This window comes from Pseudorasbora parva, chromosome 20 (genome assembly GCF_024679245.1).
Source record: "Pseudorasbora parva isolate DD20220531a chromosome 20, ASM2467924v1, whole genome shotgun sequence".
NCBI lineage: Eukaryota > Metazoa > Chordata > Actinopteri > Cypriniformes > Gobionidae > Pseudorasbora > Pseudorasbora parva.
Genome location: NC_090191.1, coordinates 30,286,465 through 30,311,217, shown reverse-complemented (window position 1 = coordinate 30,311,217; position 24,753 = coordinate 30,286,465). Strand labels below are relative to the sequence as shown.

General features: G+C 38.5%; 1 protein-coding gene across 1 annotated transcript in view; it reads left to right on the top strand.

Annotated features, from left to right (window-relative positions):
• The window catches only part of exoc4 (exocyst complex component 4), a 153,693-nt gene that overhangs the window by 5,791 nt on the left and 123,149 nt on the right, over positions 1-24,753 (top strand). The window contains exons 4-7 of the mRNA XM_067427352.1: positions 8,772-8,956; positions 10,413-10,513; positions 14,383-14,611; positions 21,189-21,363. Of these exons, the coding sequence (XP_067283453.1) occupies positions 8,772-8,956; positions 10,413-10,513; positions 14,383-14,611; positions 21,189-21,363 (690 nt within the window). The remainder of the gene's footprint in view (positions 1-8,771; positions 8,957-10,412; positions 10,514-14,382; positions 14,612-21,188; positions 21,364-24,753) is intronic.

Here is a 24,753-nt window from a genome sequence, read left to right as displayed (position 1 = left end):
GAAACATTTGGAGTAATGTAAGTACACAAGTCAACTAAATATATAACACTGTTATATTGGTTTTTGAATATTTTAATCCAAAAATTTCCTGATATGCATTTTGGAATTCTTGGTAAGGAGTTCTTCTGTTTAGGATAATTACTATAATTTCAATAATTTTACAATATAAATGAATTATAAATTGTATACAATCATCACAATTACAAGTACTTTTATTTTTTAACTAAAACAAGTGAGGGGAAGGAACAAGACCTCGCTATTTAGTTCAATAACAAGTTAAAAAAAAGTAAACTTAAAAAGGTTTATTGTTATGAAAATTGCACAAAAGTACTATTTTCATTTTTTTCATTTTTTTTTTTTTCAAAAACACATTTTACTCTAAACCTGCAAGAAAATCAATGCCATAAATCTATAAAAGTGTTTGAAATGTAAGCTTGATATCTCAAAGTTTGGCTGCAGTACCAAAAGTTTTCACCAGATGAAATTCATCTCCCATTTATTTCCAATGCGCTCATTTTTGACCATGAGGAGTGCAAGTGTTATCACTTGTCACACATTTTTTCAGAACCATTTAACCTTTTCGAATCATGTCCATGATTTTTTTTGTGTTCACATAGCAAGTGCCAAAACCTTTACCAAGTTTCGTACCATTCTTTCAGTAAAGAAAAAAAAAAACTTTTTGGAGCCTGAAAAAAGTAATATTTTTCGAGCACCAGAGGGTTTAAGGAATTAATATACTCTTATTCAGTAAGGGCAAGTTAATTTGATCAAAAACTGACACTAAAGAGATTTATAATGTTACAAATTTCTATTTTAAATAAAGGCTGTTCTACTGAAGTTTCTGTTCATCAAACAATCGTAAAAATGTATCATGGTTATTAATCAGCACAACAGTTTTCAACATTGATAATGTGATTTGATCAAAACTAACACTAAAGACATTTATAATGTTACAAATTTCTATTTTAAATAAAGGCTGCTCTGCTGAAGTTTCTGTTCATCAAACAATTGTAAACAAACAAATCAAACAATCGTAAACAATCGTAAAAATGTATCATGGTTATTAATCAGCACAACAGTTTTCAACATTGATAATGTGATACTGAAGACTGGAGTAATGATGCTGAAAATCCAGCTTTGCCACCACTCTGCCACAACAGGAATAGATTACAAAATAAAGTACATACAAAATATAAAGCACTTATTTTCAAATCAATATTATGTTTGTTTTTTGATCAAATAAATGCAGCCTTTGTGAGCATACATGCTTCTTTCAAAAACATAATGAATGTATCGACCCTAAACTTTTGAACAATAGTGTACTTCCTTTTTTAGACCAGCATAGTGGAGTGACATTAAGTTTTTTAGGAGTGGTAGGAGAAATGGTATAAAAACTGCATGGTGTGTCAGGAGCATGTGTGCTAAAAACGACCCCAGTGGTGATTAAAAAGTGACCTATACAGTTACCCAATTCCGGTCAGGTAATTCTTTTTGCACTGCATTAATTAAAGCTCATCAGCATCATCAAAAATAAAAAGGAGCTGGATTTGCAGGTGGTTGTTTTTTTTTAGATGCTAGGTTTTACTTTGTGTTGTTTTTCAGTTTTTTTTTGTGGCACATTTTTATCAGGTGTTAGATCACTGTTTCTTTACACTCGCATCTCCCACTCAACAGGGGAAATCAGTGAGGAGCTGTGGTCAGAGATGACAAGCTTCCATCCTCCTGCTCTCTCGGGTCCCTTAGGTGTTCTTCTCTTCCTCAGAGAGGTTCTTCTCCTGTGTGTGTGTGACTGTGTTAAATCTGACAAGGAGTATTGGGACTGCCAACAGAGATTACGATGTACACGGTGTTTCAATTTGCAACTCTCTTCTGAAAACGCTTTCCCTCTTTTTTGTGTCTGTTAGCTACATGTACACACATACACATTTGCAACTGTCGTACCTGTCAGTCTGGTTAACTTCCCTAGTGTGTGCTTTTCAGATGAGCTGTCATTCATTACCTCACATCTGTTGAATTGGCCCTTTCCTCTCTTTCAAATATTTACTTATCTGTTGGTTTTCTCCTCCCTTTCCTCTTTGTATTATTTTCCTTTTCCTCCTCTACTCCTTTCTCCTACATCTACCTTTACCTTGGCCTAGAAATCTAGACTCACCCTAGCGGCAGCAAATCTAATCTGCCGCGAGTATCGTCTAGCAACTCTCAATACACGTCTGAGCTGTAAAAACCAAACTCTGGTCAGGCCAATCACATTGTGTATAGAGTCGGTGGACAGGGCTAAACAATGACGGCAGAGTTGCACTTTCGTGCTTCTAGTAAACCCAGAAGCTGGACTCTGGAAGACTTTGAGTTAAGCTTTTCTTTGAGAAAAGAACAAAGAACAGCACTGAAGTCATTCTTAAGGAGGGAAGATGTGTTCGGAGTTTTGCCGACTGGATACGGTGAAAGTTGAATCTATCAACTCTGCTTCACTTTTGTTGCTCTGGTTGGTTGTAGCGTTATCTTATCGCGTGCAGAGGGAGTTTGAAAGACAACTATTTATTCCCTCTTCGCTCTTCCCTGTCTTGTCCTGTTCATTTTCCTTTCCTTGTCCTTTTGCTGCCTTTGATTACTCTTATTTCTCTCCATCCTCCTTTACTGTCCTTAGTATACTCTTTCTGAGCCTCTTCTTTTTCTTCTCTCTCAGTTGCAAATCGAAGTGTCTTTTCAACTAAACCTTGTTTGGAAAGAAGACATGTAAACAGGCACACTTACACATACTCAGAACGAACCTGATCAGCTGATCCTGCTGGTGTACACTGTGGCTCATTCAATCCTCATTTGCATGAACAACTCCTTGACTCGCAGGACCCCTCCTCTGTCTGTCAGGAGCAATGCACAAAGTGTGCAGTGATGGCCCTTCAGAGGACTATCAACAGGCCATTAGCTTCCCTCTAAATAATAAAGTACATTCATTCAGAGCCATTTTGATTTATTTGCTAACTATAAACAAGCAGTAGCCACTGAAGGATCATCTAGTCCTGGGGGAGAGGAAAGGTAAAGGCAAAGAGAAGTACTAGAAATACAAGTTATAGAGAGAGAGAGAGAGAGAGAGAGAGAGAGAGAGAGAGAGAGAGAGAGAGAGAGAGAGAGAGAGAGAGAGAGAGAGAGAGAGAGAGAGAGAGAGAGAGAGGATAGAAAGAAGGAAGGGAAAGGTTGCATAGACGATCAAGGCTCTGGGACGTGTGCTAGATCAGGTGAATAAAATGAGGAAATTGAACTTATCAACCACACAACTGCTTCAGATTCAGTTTGCAAATGCGACAGCATGGCAAGTAGCTGCTGATACGGTGCACATCCAGGACAGCATTAAAGCTAAGCTTGAGGGGACTACCTGGACTCATGCTCCATGTTAAGTTGCATTTGTTCTTCATTTTTTATTGCTTTTAAATAATTTTGCATGTGTGTATGAGAGAGAGGAGCAGATGAATACAGATACACAAAACATTTTTTTTTTAGCAAAAAAGCCAGATACTTTTTAAAAATTGCTTTCTTCCACAAGCTACAACATTTTCTGTTATGTGAAATATACACTCACCTAAAGGAATATTAGGAATACCACTAATACTGTGTTTAAAACCCCTTTCGCCTTCAGAACTGCCTTCATTCTATGTGGCATTGATTCAACAAGGTGCTGAAAGCATTCTTTAGAAATGTTGGCCCATATTGATAGGATAGCATCTTGCAGTTGATGGAGATTTGTTGGATGCACATCCAGGGCATGAAGCTCCCATTCCACCACATCCCAAAGATGCTCTATTGCAGGGGTCTTCAACTAAAATAGCTTGGGGTCCAGAAAAAAAACCTTCTCACCGGCCGAGGTCCGGACAGTTATATACCTAAAAACATGAATCGATGTCTTTTTGCCAGACTAAAGAAATTAGTGTAGATTAAAATGTCTTTATTGAACAAAATATAATATGTTCTCATATAGATAAAGTATGTCTTTTCATTTTTTTAAAGCAAACATAGGTAATACTTCAAAAAATGTATTTAATTTTGAGGTTATTCTGTTTGCATTGGTACAAAATATCTAATTCAACCAGTAGCCATGTTTGACAAAAATATGATGAATGAAAAAATGCCTTCATCTCTAAATCTGCACTGAAAATACATTAATTTCAACATTACTAGCAACTAAAGTGCTTTTTCTGCTGAACTGAGATAAACAGTAACAATCAATGAACACAAACCCTCCTGGTTAAAAAACAAAACAGAAATCTCATAACATAATGTTATGTTCATTCAATCAATCAATCAATCAACTTTATTTATATAGCGCTTTTACAATCACGATTGTGTCAAAGCAGCTTCACAGTGTCAAACAGGGTAATATTGCGACAAAATTAGATTTGGCTGTACAGCCGTACTGGAGAAAACAGTGATGTTATCAGCTTATTTTAATTTATCATATAGCGACAATGTTGGCAGATCAGTATTATATTTTATAGAATTAAATAAGACCTAATTCATATATTTTATTTGTATGATAAGTTAAATAACTTTAATCATATTTTTAGTGTCCCCAACTGAGCAAGCCAAGCCAAAGGCGACAGTGGCAAGGAACCAAAACTCCATCGGGGCATGATGGAGAAAAATAAACCTTGGGAGAAACCAGACTCAGTCGGGGTGCCAGTTCTCCTCTGGCCTATTAACACACCGTGTAAGATTATTATTCTGGCAACCTTACAGGTCGGAAATCATATTAGATCGGATTATTCAAAATTTTCAGGGTATCACGGAAGAGACAGATTTATTTAGGATGGGGCGTCAATTACACAAGAGTATGAATACATGAAAGATCGGAATTATTCACATGTATAGCCTACATTTAGTTAGGTAGAGACTATCTTCAGCACTGCTCTCTCTGTGCTTCAAATTGCACTGGTAAAAAATCATTAGCAATATCATCCAGAAACACAAACAGGCAAAAATAAGGTGCCACCAGTGTTGGAAAAATGAAAAAGTCCACAAAATATTTTATCTCTTTATTTCAACTGTTCCTTTAAATCCAGAAAAACGTAAATAACCTCTCAAAAGGCTGAGCTGAGTTGAACTTAAAGATGGAATGGAAGCATAAACATTCCTTGTTCCAAAAAAAATAAAAATAATAATAATAATAAAAAAGTGAATATAGCTACATTGTCTGAACTTCAGTGCATGTGAGAAATTGGCTCATTTATTTTCTGCGCCCTTACCTCAGACTGCTGAGGATAAAGGGGTCTTTAAAATGTGTATGGCTGAATCAGAAATCGCCCCTATACCCTAAATAGGGCATTATTTGAGGGGACAGCCATTTGTAGTGGCGTCCGAAACCACAGTGGACATGTTTGAGTGTACTCACATGTTGCACCGCAATAACGAGTGTACAGCCGATGTACACACAACAGCTGTCCGACTTCACGCACTCGTTTTCATTCACTCCTTCAAGTGAACTGTAATAGTGGACAAACGTAGGGAATAGTGAATGAGGGTTAAGGGGCCAATTTCTCATTCAGCCTCTGTTTTGCGCGCCGTTTTCTTCAGTCTCTTCAATGCGCGTCTAAACATGTAGTGAGCATAGTAACGTAGCCGCACACCGGACTGAAGCTCATGGGCGCGTCTCAGGATCTCACACAGGACGCTCACATACGCGCGTATTAACACGATGTATTACATTTATATTATATTTCCCTTAAATCGTCCATGTACATACTGATTTCACCTTGTGCTACAAGAGATACACTCATCGTGAAGTTCTTCTGTCAGGAGTCGATTCAAAACTGAGCTCGCGCGTAATGTGTGCGTCCGCTGTGAGATCCTGAGACGCGCCCATGAGCTTCAGTCCGGTGTGCGACCCCTTTAACTGTCAACGCAACCGTGGCAACATAGGAAAAACGGTTCTACTGAGCTGCCTGATATAAATGTGATTATTTATTTATTTATTTTAAATCGCATTTGGCATTTAGTTATTTCAGTGTGTCAAACAGCTTCGCGGTCCGGATGGATGCATCTCGCGGTCCGGATCGGGACCGGAGTCCGCCAGTTGGCGACCCCTGCTCTATTGGGTTGAGATCAGGTGACTGTGGGGGCCATTTTAGTACAGTGAACTCATTGTCATGTTCAAGAAACTAATTTGAAATGATTCGAGCTTTGTGACATGGTGCATTATCCAATCAGGGGATTGTCTTGACCAGGACAACACCCCTAAATGCATTGAAGCAACTGCCCTGTGACTGGTTGATTAGATAATTGAAGCAACTGCCATGTGACTGGTTGATTAGATAATTGCATTAATTAGAAATTGAACAGGTGTTCCTAATAATCCTTTAGGTGTGTATAACATGTATGTAGGCATGTACACTATATTGCCAAAAGTTTTGGGACGCCTGCCTTTACATGCACCTGAACTTTAATGGCATCCCATTCTTAATCCCTATTGTTTAATAGTAGGGGTTGGCTCAGCCTTTCTAGCTATAACAGCTTCAACTCTTTTGGGAAGGCTTTCAACAAGGTTTTGGAGTGCTTGTGGGTATTTTTGACCATTCCTCTAGAGGTGCAATTGGGAGGTCAGGCACTGATGTTGGGCAAGAAGACCTTGCTCGCAGTCTCCACTCTAATTCATCCCAAAGGTTTTCTATCAGGTTGAGGTCATGACTCTGTGCAGGCCAGTCAAGTTACTCCACATCAAACTCACTCATCCTTGTCTTTATGGACCTTGCTTTGTCCACTGCTGCACAGTCATGTTGGAACAGGAAGGAGCCATCCCCAAACTGTTCCACACAAAGTGGGGTGCATGAAATTGTCCAAAATGTCTTGGTATGCTGAGGAATTAAAAGTTCTTTTCACTGCAACTAAGGGACTAAGCCCAACCCCTGAAAAACAACTCCATACCATAATCACTCCTCCACCAAACTTTACACTTGGCACAATGCAGTCAGGCAAGGTCATTCTCCGGGCAACCGCCAAACCCAGATTCGACCATCGGATTGCAAGACATAGAAGCTCTGGAGTAATTCATCACTCCAGAGAACACGTCTCTGCTGCTCTTGAGTCCAGTGGTGGCATGCTTTACACCAATGCATCCAACACTTTGCACTGCACTTGGATGCAGCTGCTCGGCCATAGAAACCCATTCCATGAAGCTCTCTAAGCATTCTTGAGCTAATCTGAAGGCCACACGAAGTTTGGAGGTCTACAGCTGATGACTCTGCAGAAAGTTGGCGACTTCTGCGCACTGTGCATCTCTGCATGTGCTGACTCCGCTCTGTTATTTTACCTACCACTTCGTGGCTGTGTTGTTGTTGTTCCCTATTGCTTCGACTTTGTTATAATACCACTAACAATTGACCATGGAATATTTAGTAGTGAGGAAATTTCACAAATGGATTTATCAAGGTACCACGCTTGAATTCAATGATCTCCTGTCCTGAGAGTGACCCATTCTTTCACAAATGTTTGTAGAAATGATTTGGAGGTTGTCCCAATACTTTTGGCAATATAATGTGTGTATGTATATATTAAGATGCCCATCTGTCCATCCATCCATCAATCCATCCAGATTTATTTTTTTAGAGGTTTTTTTTTGGGGGGGGGGGGGGGGGGGGGGTAAGCATTATTAGTATATCTGTTTGTGAGAGACCAAGCTATATATGCATTTAGTTTTCATTCTTTCACTTTGTGTTCACTATCTCATGCCTCATTCATCCAGCAGCCGCATACTTTATTATGCTCTCTGCAGGAACCACATGCACTCAGGAGATTGAATATTCAGCGCCACCACAGTTCACCATGCTGTATTTTCGCTCTCTTAATACTTTGATTGGACGAGAGTTGTTATTGTGCTTTATCACTGTGGTATTTGATGGGCAGGTGGGGCATGTGCTATTATGTGATCCTGGAGCGGAGCTAATCTAGGAGATTTTACAACAATGGATATGCCTGAACACTTTAGTAATTCAGCTACTACAGTGAACAAGCTCCATTGGGATTTTGTAGTTTCAACCTAATATGCAAAACAACAGATACCTAGCAGCCAGAGTAGATAAATAGCCTTATTTAATAGCCAGCATGCAGTGGCCTTAATAAATATTCAGATACTTTACATTTTAAAATGTATTAAACCACTGCATAAGATAACAAAATATCAAACCAAGTGACACAAATTTAAAAGAAAGTTAATAAAAAGAACATGCATAAATAAAAATGTGTATTTCAGTAGTTTTAAACTGACTTTATTATGAGCTGTTGAAGGTAACTGACCTCAGACATCCATTCAAAAAAACACAACTGTTTATTTATTTATTACATTTTTAAGTGTGGCTCCAAATATTTTTGACATTTATATGAAATAATGGTAACACTTTAGTATGGGGAACACATATTCACTATTAACTATGATTTTTGCTTCAATAAACTCCTAATTTACTGCTTATTAATTGTTAGTAAGGTAGTTTTTGTAGCATTTAAGTTTAGGTATTGGGTAGGATTAAGGGTTGTAGAATAAGGTCATGCAGAATAAGGCATTAATTTGTGCTTTATGAGTATTAATAAACAGCCAATATACTAGGAATATGCATGCTAATAGGCAACTAGATAATAGTTAATAACTGAACCTTAAAATAAAGCGTTACCGAAATAATATATAATTATATGGATTTTGTTATTATTCCCCATTCCATTATTTAACAAAAAGTTATTGTCATCCTTTATTTTTGCTCATAGATATTTAGGTAGATGTGCTGTTGTGTTTGCAGGTCTCAGCGGTGGATTCTCTTGAAGGACCCCTGTTGCAGGTGGAGGGTCTAGGTGACTTGCGACTGGAGCTCCACAGCAAGAAGCTCAACATCCATCTGGTGCTAATCGACGAGCTCCATCGACACCTCTACATCAAGTCTACTAGCCGCGTGGGCCACCGCGGCAAAGACAAGGACAAGGGACGGTGAGCTACTGTAGCGTGCTTCAGATTTGATTGGTCAGTGCATGCAGTTAGGCAAAATTAGATGCTAATTGCATGATTCAAAAACTTTAAAGATATGTGGGCTCAGTATTTGAACCCGAAGTAGTATGAAAATAATATTACAAAATGTGAATAAAAAAACCTTACTCAAAACTTTTGATTCAGGTTGTGGCAGTAAAGTGAAAGCAATTACCTGTGGAGCGGCAAAGTCATTTCTCAGCTTTAGATTAATTTACCTTCATAGGCTGCTGGTGGCAGGGCGCACAGCTCATCTAATTACTGTGTGTGTACTTTTTAAAGAGAGAGACGTGCTCTCTTAAACCAAACATCCCATGAGTCACTGCTGTCTGATCATTAATAAGGGTGTGGAATATGCCAGACAGAATAACTGATCAGGCTAATTAAGAATCCAGGCCTGAAAATGGGCAAGAGTTGGTGTAAACCCCATCTTTTTTGACATTCGGAATAAACTTTAATTAGTCAAAGGGGTGACACGTAGAATATGTGTCACGCTTCTTATCTAAAGTCTGTTTCTGATTCTCAGCATAGTTCTGCTTCACATAATTAATAACATGCTGCTAACGGGGTGATTACGCTATTTTGAAGGGAAATCACAATATTAATTCTTTATTGAAGGCTTCGTTCACCAGGCTCTTAAATCATTAGCTTGTTGGTAAACAAAGCCTTTCTGGCCCTGTTGCATCCTCCTCACCAGAGTCGTGTAATTAGCTGATTTGCGACTGTTCTCTTCCTGTCCCCGCGCACAGGGCCTGGCCGCCGTGGCACTGATGCAGGCATTCAGCGCAAACAGAGATAAGTCATTCGCACCCTCGCGGATGAGCACGAGAGGAATGATAATAGGTTTTTGCTTTTCTCGATGGCGACACGGCCGCCCACGCGCGCACTGTCGCCGGGGGATTGCTGACCCCCTCCGCCAGCGTGCCGTGTGAACCGCGGCGCCTGCCTCTGCAATGCTAATTCTCGGAGATTAGACAAGGCGCAGCGGTGTAGCGCATTAAGCTAATGCAGGTTGGTGACCCCGCAGGGCTGAAGTGTGGAGTTGTTTGTAATAGTGTTTTTGATCTCAGAATTGTGCGTCCATGTTTGTCGCTCTTCCACTGCTCTGTTTACGGCCATGTAATTATAGCGCGAGGCTTTCATGAGGAGAAGTGATTTATTAGTCAGGGTCATGACGCTACTGCAATTTTCTGGCAGGGTTTTTTATTCATTTTATCTCTCGTGTTTCTGCCTTGTTTGATACTTCCTGTTCTGACCACTTGAACGGCAATGTTTTTGCGGAAAGTTCTGTATTATTTTCATAAAACATTCATGGCTGCTCTTTTTGTGAATGTTTAAACAATAGCTGCTGTTGCTCTGAAAAGTGTTTCTATCGTGAAAAAGGAAATAACTGTGTTGTTATTGATACTTGTTTTTTCAGGTCTGCTCCGAAGGACACATCTGTTTTGGATGTTGGCGGTTTGTCCACTCCACGCAAGCTCACAGAACCCTCACAGTTCAGCACCCCGGGAACATCCATCAGTAAGAACCACCACAAACAGAACAACAGAAATGACTAGATGCCAAAATGACCCTGCAAGTAATAAAAGGATGAATAGCAAGTAGTGTTGCACCATTACCTCCGTTTCCACCTAAATTACCTGTAACAATTAGTCCCAGGAACCCCACCCCAGACCTTTTAGTGTCTGCCTTTCCATTGCGGTCTAAAGTACTGTAAAGATTAGTCTGGTGACTTAGGACTCGCGCGACACTCCAGTTCCCACTGGATTCCATCCTCCGCAAATAAGCTTAATAAAGCCTGAACCTCGTTGTTGCACCGCATTAGACTTTTAAAAATGGTAGCATAAAGTGCTGGGTAGAGTCAACCAATCAGCCGGTTCAGTGCCCAAGTTCCACCTCCAAGTTAAGCTCCTGAACTTTGAAAAAGTTCTACCTAGCGATCAGGGACTTTTTGAAGGGGATATATTTACTCTGAACTTCATTTAGACCTTGGTCCCTGTGGATGAAACGCAGAGTACCACCCTAAAGTCCCTATTTCCTGGGAAAAGTTCCTGCATTCTAAACGTGGCTATAGTGAACATTTGTGGCTAAAAGTAAAGCCAACACTGGGCCGAAAACAAAATACAAAAAATAAAATGATTTAGAATGACTTCATATTCTAATATTGCTGTAAAATGTTTTTACAGTCAGGTTCTAATCTAAGTCTATGGTTCTAATTATAAGAGGTGCAATATAATTAAATATGAATTAAATAGTATTAAAAAAATAATAATAATTAGATACAATTAAAACAAATATTTATTTATTTTAAATATAGTTTACATGTACATTTACAAATACAATACATTTTCTGTGCAATATAATTAAATATAATGATCACATTATATTTAATTATAAATACAAGTTATATTTAGTAAAGTTTCAGGTTTTCTGCCTGTTTTCTTATTTGGCCAAAATGCTTCTTTTTTCCCTCCCTCCAAACATTTTAAATGACTGAATTTTTTATATATTTACAACCTAAACTATAAAACAACCAAAGAAAAGACAAAGTGACTTAGCCATTATAAGATAGGAATAGTGTGCTAATTTTGCAGTGAGAGAGTGAGTGAATTAGAACTTGATTTAGTGGCTCATAATTTGAATGATGGATTCCTCTCTGAAGGGAACAGCGGGTGTCCTGGCCGTTATGAAGCAAGGGGTGATTTTGTTGGGCCTGGTGCTCCATATTGTCTGTGTTCAGAGTGCTAATTAAATCATTAGGACACACATCTGACCAGTATCACTGTGTCTATTAATATGGCACTGGGTTCTGCCACAGATAAAAAAAGACTTAAGAACTGTTGCATTATGTAGCAGTTGCATTCGTATATTTTTATTATACATACTGTACATGGTGGTCATTGTTATATACACACACTAATACTTTTCTCTTTTACAATTACACAGGGACTCTTACACATGCAAGAACCACACACACACACACACACACACTCTCTCAGGTTTCATGATCTCAGTACATCATGTTTCAGTAAGCATATTAACCGGTGCAGATGAGATACTCTCTTACGTTATTAATCATGCAGCACTGTCAGCACAGCGGGGGTGCGGGCCTTGTTATCCACGCTCTCCTGTGTGGGGCCGACTCCATTGCGAGCTCTAAGACTGTTATCATACCCACCAACCCACCCACAGCTGTCTGTTTCTCCTACACTGTTTTTTAACTATTGACAGGTATGTCTGCCTGTTTGTTGCCTTCCATCAATCCATCAATCCATACATACATACATATTCTTGAATTCAGGTGTTCCATGACCACAGGTGAATAAAAGCACCTAGTTATGCAGACTACTTCTTTCTACATACATTTGTGAAAGAATGGGTCGCTCTCAGGAGCTCAGTGAATTCGAACGCGTAGGTATCGTGATAGGTTGCCACCTGTGCAATAAGTCCATTCGTGACATTTCCTCACTACTAAATATTCCAATATTCCGGTCAAATACTATTGGTATTATATCAAACTGGAAGCAATTGGGAACAACAGTAACTCAGCCAGAAAGTAGTAGGCCACGTAAAATCACAGAAGAGGGTCAGCGCATGCTGAGGCGCACAGTGCGCAGAAGTCGCCAACTTTCTGCAGAGTCAATAGCTAGAGACCTCCAAACTTTGTGTGGTCTTCAGATTAGTTCAAGAACAGTGAGTTGAGAGCTTCATGGAATGGGTGGTGTCTATGACGAGTCTGTGTTTGTCTGGAAAATGGTACTTGCCTGACAGCATTGTGCAGGGTGTAAAGTTTAGTGGAGGTAGAATTATGGTGTTTTTGTTTCGTTTTTTTGGGGGGGGGGGGGACTGGGGGTTGGGCTCGGCCTCTTAGTTCTAGTGAAAGGAACTCTTAATGCTTCAGCATACCAACACATTTTGGACAATTTCATGCTCCTGAGTTCTAACTTTGTGGGAACAGTTTGGGGATATCACTTCACTGTTCCAACATGACTGCGCACCAGTGCACAAAGTAAGTTCTATAAAGAAGTGGATGAGACAGTTTAGTGTGGAGGAACTTGACTGGCCTGCACAAAGTCCTGACCTTAACCTTATAGAACACCTTTGGGATGAATTAGAGCGGAGACTACGAGCAAGGCCTTCTTGTCCAAGATCAGTGCCTGACCTCACAAATGCGCTTCTAGAAGAATGATCAAAAATTCCTATAACAACACTCCTAAACTCAACTCCATATTTAACCCTACGGATTAGGAATTGGTCATTAAAGCTTATGTGCATGTAAAGACAGGCATCCTATACAACTTTTGGCAATATCTATCTGTCCGGCTGTGTGCTATCTATCTATTTCATTTTACATTATTATTTACACTTTAATTGTTTTAGTTTGGTCTAATTTTGCTAAAACTGGTAGAGATGTCTCCAATTCATACTCAGAGCTTGAGTAATTTCTGCATCTCCTGCAGTTTTGTTCACATTACATGAAACGCTCGCAATTATTGCTGTCGCGGTGCTTTATGTGTGATAAGGTGACGGCATCAGACAACATTTCCCCTGCTGTGGAAGACGCTTCCCTTTTGTCGCCTATTTTGTCTAATGGCCTTTTGCACATCATTTGTCGGTGGTAATTGTAGTAATTATTTAGCAAGCTACAGTTTTGGGGGGTTGAAGAAGAAAAACCTGAGCCCATTAACTTGCCATAAACATTAAGACCATTTTAAACAGTCATTGGATTTGAGGGTATTAGCAGACAGAAAAATAACCACTTCAATGTGCTATCACTCTATTGAGCAGGTGAATATGGAGAGGTGTGTTATGCAGGTTTTTAAGGAGTATGCTGATGAGAAGGGAGGTAATGATTATGAAATGGAGAAATGAACCACTGAGACATTATCAAATGACTCGAAAATGCAGGCATTGTAGGTTCAAGTGATTTCAATGTATATTTTCTACAATAAGTATTTGATTATTAATATTTTTAAGGTTACTTTACAGTAACATTACTAACCAGTGTCCTTTATTACATTTGCTTAACAATAATAACAGTAAATTATGCATAATTATATGCTAACCCTCAACCAAACCCTAACCCTATAGTAACTGCATGTAGTTAATTATTATTACTCAGTGTATAATAACACTGTTACACCTTAAACAATTACACGTTAAAATAAAGTGTTAACATAAATAACAGATTGTTAGTACGCGTAGTACAAAGATTCACTCCGATTGATGAATTAACATACTCAAATTAGAATGTACATTAGTGACCTTTAAATAGTTAAGTAGTGTTTAATGATTCAACAATTTATCTAATTTATTTAGCTGTATTTATTTAGCTGTCAGTCAATTAACTATTGTAGTGATCTTAATGGAGTGTATGCGTGTTTGTGCAGTACAGGAAATGAGAGAAGACCAGGACGTGGATCCAGAGGAGAACAGTGCAGAGTTCATGGGGATCCTGATCAAAGCTCTGGCCAAACTCAAGAAGATCCCTGAGACCATTAAAGCTATCATGGAGCGTCTGGAGCCTGAGCTCAAGCAGATCCTCAAGAGATCCACCACTCAGATCGCTGACCACGCCTACCAGAGAGGAGAGAACCTGGCACAGGACAACCAGCCCAGGTAAAAGCTAATGGAACGATGGAGCTAGTAGTATTAATTGAAATTTGCTATATGCTGTGAATCTATATTATTTATACGTTACCATAATATAGTTTACTAGTTTATTGATTGATTTGATGGATGGATGGATGGATTAAATATTTTATGGTAGTTAAAATAAAAAGACAAGCACATTTTTTTTCAGTGCTTATAAACAAACAAATAGAGTATAGAAAATCATAGTCAGATAGTAAATCAGATAGTCAGAAAATCATGTGATATGTATATTTGTGAATCTTATTGTACAAACTGATTATTTCATGAATCTGTTTTCTATTTTTTATTTTTTTTTATGTACAAATGCAATCATGTAAATAAGTAGGAATGGCAGATCTTTCTTTATGAAAATCATACTTTCTGCATATTTGAGACACAATCTATTCTTTTTATCTCCCTAAATATGTGCAATACTGAATACTGGCTTATCATTTCTAGTAGAGGACTGCAAACTTTCCATCCTGCTCCCACCAAAAATATGTTTTTCTAGCTCCCGTCTAAAATTCGTAACTTTCATATTTTGTCCCGTCAAATCACTGTAGACCAGGAAGAGGTCTACAGTGATTTGTCAGTCCGGTCTGGTTAGATTCGGTCTCATTCTGTTGTCTGTAGGCTATCTTTTCCAATTTCCACACACACAAGGCTTGCGATCTCCAGTTACAGACTTCTCCATGCTGTTACTATTAGTTAATTATATTTTGTGGGAGCCAATATCTTCTCCCAAACTACCCACGCACACCAACAGTTCCCTCCCACATTAACACTCAGCAATTCACAACTTGTCCAGCAGTGTCAAAGTTATGTTCTGTTTTTCTTTGTTATAATGGACTTTTAGTTTGTTTTCAATCGTTATGTGCTCCTTTGTTTGATTTTCCTGCCACTCCTTTGCTACCATGGCCACCACCATTATGAGTTTGTTTGGTTCAGCTGTGTTCTGTTAAAGGGTTAGTTCACCCAAAAATGAAATTCTGTCATTAATTACTTACCCTCATGTTGTTCGAAACCTGTAAGACCTTTGTTCATCTTCGGAATACAAATGAAGATATTTTTAATTGCGATGGCTCAGAAAGGCCTCCATTGACACCAATGTCATTTCCTCTCTCAAGACCCATAAAGGCACTTAAGACGTCGTTACAAAGCCCATCTCACTACAGTGGCTCTACAATAATTTTATGAAGCGACAAGAATAGTTTTGTGTGCAAAAAACCCTGAAATAACGACTTGTATAGTGATGTGGCGATTTCAAAACACTTCTTCCTGAAGTCTCATGATTCGGATCGTGTGTCAAACCGCCAAACTGCTGTAATCACGTGACTTTGGCGATCCGAACCACTGATTCGATACACTGATTCATTAAGCTCCGAGACTTTACGAAGCGGTGTTATGAATTTTTGGGTGAACTAAACCTTTAATCATCTTTTTTGAGTTCCTATTTAAGTTGTACTCTCACAGTCATTCTCTGTCTGGTCACATTCTCATTTACGTTCACGTTCCTGTTTGCCTATTTTGTGGATCATTGATATTAAACTTGGGTTGGAGCTAATATTTTATCCGTCTTTGTCTGCCTTCCTGCAACCACCTGTTATACACGGATTGCAGACCTCATGTTTCAAGCATCTGTAGTTTAGACGCCCTCATTTAAAGACAGCGTAGCTCTTTTTTTTTCTTGTGACATTTGCAATTGTCCTAGTGCAACTACATAATATAAGGCGAGAATTGATTTTAGCATTTATCTTGTGATTGCATTGTGAAGAGTGAAGTGTTAAATTTATATTTTTCCCTGCCTACATGGCCTTGATTACATCTGATCCGGAAAGTTGTTATTATGTTTTGATTATTGAAACAAATGGATTTCTTTACATTAACAATGCACTGACTAATCGTGCACAGGGCGAGAACTATTAAATTATGGCCTTAATTGATGTAGTATATAAAAACAGTCACTTTAGATGCATTTCTCCCTCTTACAGTGATTTTGTTTTTAAGGGAAGCACTTTGAAAGGCATTTGTACTGAAGTATGATTGGTTTCCATTGTTTTCCTCCTTTTTTGCGCTCTCTCTCGCTCTCTCACTTTACCCGATGATGGCTCGCCGGATCAATGCTCTCATCTGTCATGTGGCATTCATACCTCCCTCATTTCCAGAAATGGTGTAATCCATAAAAGCGAGCCGCGGCCAGGGTCTGCTTAAGCATCGGTTCTAACAGAGAAAAAAACAAAAGCAAGGGAAGAAAAGGCAGATAATGAAGGCTGTTAAAGAAACACTCTTTACCCAAGGCAAAAATGAACTCTCAATTGCTTATTTTTTTCCATAGCCATTCTCTGGGTTTTAATGTTTGCCCTCCGCTGTTCTCTCGGATGTGAGCTTCGAGTTTGCAAATGATTATCCACTGAATTTTCACTGTATGATTTTAATGATATAAATGGGGAGCTTTTCTTTGAACGCGCTGACTATTATGCTGGAAACTTTAGTAATATAGGAGAAATTTCCATTTTTCACAAACTCATTTGAGAAATGGTTTCGTGTACGTATGTGTGTTTTCATCTGAATGTGCTAATGTATCATACAGTGTAATTACCTTGATAACTCAAAAAGCACTGCTAAATTAAAATGGCAGTTCATAAATCTGTTTGCTGTAAAAGGTAAACCAGCTGAAAATGTCCAAATGACCTGAGTGAAAATAAGGTCCCATTTTAACCATAGAGCATTTTCAGTATTTACTTGTGTGTCTCTGCTCACTTGAAAGTTGAGGTAGGGCTCTGTTTCTATGGAAACCTCAACAGAAAAAGGAAGTCACTGCTGCATTACGGTTCACAGTGAAAAGTATGCCTTACACGCTGTCCTAACCAGGCATGATGTGACAAAAACTAAATTCACACTGCAAGCCTTAGTGGTTAATTCTGATTTATTGCTCAGATGCGGTTTCTTGGTGTGGCTGTTCACAAATGTGGATAATGTCAGGTTTGAGTGTGAACTGAGCCACATGCACAAAAGAACAATAGCAAATGCAGCACGCTGTCATGGAACTAAACATGGAGGCCACAAAATTCATGGTTTATGCGTTTATTCATAAGGTGATATCCTGTGGAAGCCGGCGAAATTTGTGCACAGGCAGTAAGGAGGACGCAGACAAGACTGAGAAGAAAAGAGCAAGCAACCCTCTACTACCTAATTTCGCTGCAGTCTTTCATATTCACACCTAGGGATATGTTAAAGCTTTTGGAGTGACTCTAATCTAACGTGACGTAAAAACCGCATGAATGCAAAACTTCAGACCTGTATCTGATTTAAGAACACGTTATGAAAGTGATCTTCCGCATATTATGAAAATGGAAGATCATATTCTTGGTCTGAGTCTACAGTCTGAGCATAAGGAAAGATTTTTGCAAGCAATTTTGTGAATTTCACAATCTGAGCCTAAAAATCACTATATAATACACACTTTTGTAGTGTAGGATGAGATTTCACAGTGGACATGGCTATCAGAGAGAGAGAGAGAGAGAGAGAGAGAGAGAGAGAGAGAGAGAGAGAGAGAGAGAGAGAGAGAGAGAGAGAGAGAGAGAGAGAGAGAGAGAGAGAGACACAGAGAGACACAGAGAGACACAGAGAGACACAGAGAGACACAGAGAGAGAGACACAGAGAGAGAGACACAGAGAGAGAGACACAGAGAGAGACACACATAGAGACAGAGACCCTTCTTTTTTCTGTTTTTTGAAAGAATATTTGTCAGAAATTGTAGAAAGATGCTTTTACAGCCAGGCAGTGTAGTTACGACATCTAGTACCGACTGCCATTGGTCTTTGGTTCATGTGTTTGTGTAAACAGGTGGAGTGCTTTGGATTGGCTTTCCGCAATGTCTGTATGAAAGATAGGGATGCACGATATTGGATTTTTGCCGATATCCGATATGCCGATATTTTTCAGCTCATTTTGGCCGATGCCGATACCGATGCCGATATATGTTTATTTTTTCCCTTTGTTTGGAAACAACACCATTTTGAGCAAAAACTATTTTTTTTCATTCTGGTTTCAGATTTCTGAGGTATCCGTACTAAAAGGATTCTTGTTGAAGATAAATACATGTTAATAAAGTTCTTTTTATGATAAGAGTATATTAAAAGCTCTGAAAATAACAATAATAAAGTCAGTAATTTTTCACCCCAGCTGCAGCTGTAACCTAAATATTGTATTTTTGGATTTAACGTTTGTGCACATGAAGTGGGGGTGGCATGACATCCATTGATGCTGTCTTTTAATTCTACAATTATTGTAGAGCTCCTTGGATTATTTTTCATCATCCATTTCGTAAAATTTTATTACAGATTAATACACTGTATATAAAAGTATTTAATTTGCAAGTGTCATGCTTGTGATTTATGACATCATTACTGATTTGTTTATTCAGAACAAGAAGTAACTTCAATTTATTTGTGTATTCTACTTTTCATTGTATTAGTGTAACAACAGCGCACCCGCTACATGTATAAATATATAGCGGTCTAGCTGGAGGGCACTAGGACCTGGAGGAGCTTCTGCTGCTATGGAGGCTGCCGCACGAGCTAGAGAGTGGGACTGGGGAGACGCGATTGGGCTTGTTTTGGGCTAGTTTTGTTGTGAAAACGTGGCAAATCTGCTGCTGACGGTCACGTCCTTCTGTACGTGCATTCAGAAATTCAAGGCAGCATTTAAAAACAGTCAATATAAATCACTGAACATGCAATGTATTTTCTTGTTTTCACTTGAAGAATGACTGCAGTGCTGACATGGTCTTATCGCTGTAGCACTGCTTGCACACGTGAGTTATTGCAGGCACATCAACACGTTATCATATCGGCAAGGCATATCGGCATAATGTTTTCATATCGACCGATGCCGATTTTTATATTTTAAGCGTTTATCGGCCGATTCCGATGTCGTGCCGATAATATCGTGCATCCCTAATGAAAGAGTGTCGTCCTGTATAATATATGTTTACGTGTTGAGTCTGAGTCAAGGGTTATGTCCTGTCCTTTGTAAATCAATCTTAACATGTGTTATCATGTGCCGTCTCTAACATGAACATCCATTATCTTCCTGTCTTCCACCTCCCAGCAATCTTAATACTCTACATCATGCTGTCACCTCCAGCCTCTTCACTCCGCCTCTTAGAGTTTTCTTCTGCCTCATTTTACTGGGATGAATGAATGAGTAAACTCCACAAAAGTCAGACAGACGAGTGTCCTCCTAGTGGACCCAGAGAGTTTGACAGATGCTGCTAATTGTTGTTGGTGAACAGCTGCCGCTGCTCAACAGGGAGATTCTGTCAGCACCCTGCTGCTGTCATGTTCATTAGGAACAGAGAATGGACCGCTTTTGGCTCGGTTTTGGTGATGTGGAGGGATTTATGACAGCCAGACTGACTGCAGTAGTGGCTTGTCTTGGAAACTCTGTAGATGAGGAGTTTTCAAACTGGGGTCCAGGGACCCCCAAGGGCCACAAGGGGGTGCTGGGAGTTTTGCAAGCAAACAGAAAAACAGAAACAAAAACAAAAATTGCAAAATGGATATATGGATATTTTAGGGCTGTCAAAGTTAACATGTTGACTTAAGATTTTAATGGACTCTAATTCTAATAATTAATATGATGAATGCAACATTTGTCCTATCTGTCTATCTGTCTATCTATCTATCTATCTATCTATCTATCTATCTATCTATCTATCTATCTATCTATCTATCTATCTATCTATCTATCTATCTATCTATCTATCTATCTCTGTCTATCTCTGTCTATCTGTCTGTCTGTCTGTCTGTCTGTCTGTCTGTCTGTCTGTCTTGTCTGTCTGTCTGTCTGTTGTAATCTTGTTGTAAGAACTTAAAATCAGGATAAAGAGGAGTAGAACTTGTGACCACATTTAGTCTGGGAACTGTCACATTCATTTATTTCCTTTATTTCTATTATAAAATATATTATAAAAGTTGGCAAAATAGTGTCAAATACACTTGATAATTGTAACATGCAAGTAATGGTCAAGTAAAGCATTTCTAGCACAGTTACAACTCATTGAGAACAGCACAGCCTAACCACAAGGTCTACACTTCACGATAATGGTAACCTCAAAAAAATCGACACAACGTAACACAACTTTGAAATGTCAAATATAACATCAGATGTTAACAGGTCTTTCCCTTCACTAAAAACACTTTAAACCGCACTTCATTACAACATTTACTCTCCTGATCCATCCCTATGCAAAGCATGCTGGGAACTAGAAATACTCTGCCCAGTTCAGTCAGTGCAACATAAAATATTTATGTAGTCTCAACTCAAATGGTTTAGTTTAACTTAACATTTTACAAATTTTATTTTATTTAACCTAATAAAATTGAGTAAAATGGAAATGAAGTAAAGATTTGTTTTGTTTCATCTTATTTTATTTAAATAAACCGAGCAAACCGCTCAAATACTTTTTCTCTAAACTTTATATTAATATATTCATTTTTATTTTATTTTTTAATCCATTTTAAAGTGCTGTTTTTCTCACTCTGTTGCCCTCTTCAGGTTGTTGCTGGAACTGCTCGAGCTGTTGTTTGATAAGTTGAACGCAGTGGCCCAGGCTCACAGTGTGGTTCTCCGCCACCTACAGAAGATTGTCGTCTCTCCCAATGGAGCCCACGAAGGGATCAAACTCTATGAGCAGGCAGATGTCTATGCCAAGATCCAAACCGTCCTACAGGTCAGTTTCTGGAGAGTCATTCAATAGAGCAGGAATCTGAAAGAATGCAGTGAAATAAATGCAATATGTTGATTGGTGAAGTTGAATTTGCAAGACTATTCTGACCACCTAGCAATGCTCTAGCCACCAAACAGCAACATGTTAGAAAGCATTCAGTGGACATTAGCAGCTGCAAATCTTCAGTATATAATTCATAGCTCCTTAATTGGCAACAACTCAGTGCTGAGTAACCACACACTTGTTTTAAGCTGTCATTTAAAACAAAAGCATACTATTAACTTACTAACTGTACATTTAATTGCTAGAAGACAAGTAGGTTTAGTGTTTACAGTTATTAGATGTTTCATGTGCCGCTTCTGTAAAACGGTGGAGAAAGAAGTTTGGTGAAGAATCTACATTAACTCATCCCTAGTGCCGTGTTTAATTGGAGTGTGTTCATTTGTTGTATTTTAGTGTGTGTGTGTGTTTGTGTATTTGGCAGTAGACTGATGGGTAGGTGAGATATTACCAGCTGTTCACCTAAACTTTGAGAATCTATCAAGAGGCCCAACATTTACTGTGTGTGTGTACTTCAAAAGTACCCGCTGGAAATCCTGCCGTAGGTTTTTATTTTGTGTGATTTGTATGTTTACATTTCTTTTTATCTACGGTACCTATTTGCATATATATTCCTTCATTGGTTTTTCTGTGAAATTGGAGAAAACAAATGTACTAAATTGTTTTCGGAGCAAGAAACCTTTACTAAAATGATAAGTCAACCAGAAGGATAAAATAAAATGATTTCTTTTAAGGGAGGGAAAAATGCTTCCCAAAACTTGTGGTTGATTGAAAAGGATGTGTGTGCAATTAGATCAAACTGTTTTTAAATGGTTAATTTAGATTTTTATTTAAACAATATTTTGTTTACTGTTTGTGGTTTTGCGTTTTGCTTGAGTTACAGTCGAGTAATTCCTTTTTTAGAGTTACGCCACTCTTACTTGATTCAAATGGCAGTTTGGATTCACTCAATGCAACAATCCCGCATCTTGCTTTTCTCTTAACAGTAACCCTAAATGGAGGTTGGTCCTTCTGATGGGTTTTATAAAATGTTGACTCACATATGTCTAGAATTATTGTGCTCAAGCTGTTTTAAAACCATCTTAGGAACAGATGGTCAAACATATTGAAAATTCTGATTCAAAGAGGTCTTAAAAAATAGATATCATCACTTTTTCATGTTCGTATTCTCTGTATTGGTAGTTTTTCTTCCCATCTCTCTCCATTCTCTCTCTGCCTCTGTCTCATTGCATGTGCACTATTTCAAAGCATTATTTTTCAGCTGCATGCTGAGAGGATCCAGTTGTGCATTAGAGATAGGAATCAGGAGAACGAGGGAGAGAAAGAGAGATGAGAGTAGCGATGCAGCTTGGGAATGAGTAAATGGGTTTGTCATCACTCCATCAAACAGGGTGAAGAGTCAGACTGTGACCTTGTACCTTCCTCCTGTATTTTTTTTTTTACTCCTCCTTTCAAAGCAGTCTTCAGAGAGCGGTAGAAAGAACAAGCTCAGCCCTGCCAACTGTTGCTAAGGCCCCGCCGAGCTCCTCGCAGACCTTAAGTAACGAGGAGCATCTTTCTGAGAGGTGACTATAGAAGTCAAAATAGGCATTTAACTGCCGCATGATGAGCGGTTCGGCTGTGTGAATGTGTTCTGCCTGTTTTTTTGCATTCATTAGCACGCGCACCTCACACCCTAGCTAGTGACAGATTAATTTGTTTATTTAGAGCCTTTACTTCAACTTGTTTGCTTATTAAAGCTTAAAAAATGCTGCCTTAGGAGGATGTATTCTAAGGTAGGAAGACATCAAGGCACGTACGGATCTAATGTTAGCTTCACAACATTCCTCTCTTCCATCCATCCCTCGTTCGTTTGATCAATCGATCAGGTTTTGTACGATTTGTATGCTCACCAAGGCTGCATTTCAAAAATGAACTGGCCAAACACACTGATTTAGGGCGTAGAAGTGGCAGGGGCAGAAATGTCATGTAATACCATTTTTTTTAAAAGGTTTTATTCTTTCATCTCTTACTTTTAACTGGCTAAGACATTAAATACAGCAATAATTTTGATTTCTGTAATATTTTTTCCTATATAGTTCTAATGACTGTTATACATGTGCCTAAAGCCATCGTGGATTTTATGTAAAAAAAACAAAGAACAAAACAAAATATATTTTATAGCTTCTGTACTGTAATACATGCTGTCAATTAGACCTGCATCGTTTATTAATATACTTTATTGTTATGAAAACATCCAGAGATCGCTAGAAAAACTCAAATCATATATTTTCGCATTCATGTGTTTATTGTCTTCCTGTTTCGTCAGTAAAAAAGCGTTTTTTATTCAGCTATGTTGTTACTTCTATAAGTCCGTCTATAGACTTTTACCCTCCAGATTTATGTATGAATGAAACCTACATTGTGGCAGTGTTTACTAGAGCTCCGTAATGTTCCCATTGCCTCATTTTGAATGAGAATAAAACGTCAGGTCATGCATAGCCTATCTTGTCTCTTTGAATATAAACCTAGATTTATTCTGATTTGACCATGTATGTGAAAACACTTGCCCCAAAGTGTGTGGGGGACTTTTAAAGTATTTAAAGTATATGGATTTTATGTCATGGAAGACATCATTTGAGACATGTATAGAAATGGTTTCATAGTTTTGATTTACAGCAAAAAAAAGGGGTAATAATCAGGTGGTCAAAATCAAGGAAAGACAAAAATGAAAGGTAACAGGTTGGGGAAGTGTTTCTTTACTGCAGAGTCATCCTGGCTTTGTTGAAATGATATTAAGTGTTCAGTATGCTTCCTTGCCCAAGCGGGCCGCTTGCCAGGGGCTGCGGAGTCTCCCGTGGTCACTGTGTGAGATAATGTAAGCTCTTGATGAGAATCTTCATTAAGGTAGATGAGGTTTTGCTAATCTTTTGTGATATTTCTATCCTCCTGATCACATCACCAAATCTCATCTGATCTTTTCTTCTCTTCACCTGACTGTGATAGTATTTTGTCGGTTCAGAATGGCCCATCATTAAAAAAGAATCTTCTGAAGACACACAAAAAAAGCTGCTTCCTTTCTATTTTCTCTTTGGAATGAAGAATGTGGGAGAGTGAGGATGAGTACAACATCACACTTTTCTTTTTTCTTTTTCTATCACCTCCTGCCCTGTTTTCTTTTTTTTTGTCTTTTTTGTTTTCTCTCCTTTTTTGTAATCGGTCCTGTACTTTTTCTATGCACATTTCCTTTTCCTTTTCTCCTTTTTATTTTCTGTTCTTTCTTTTTCTTCCCTTTTTCATCTGTCATTTTCCCTTTCTATCCTGTAATCTTCTATTATTTTCTGTCATTTCTAT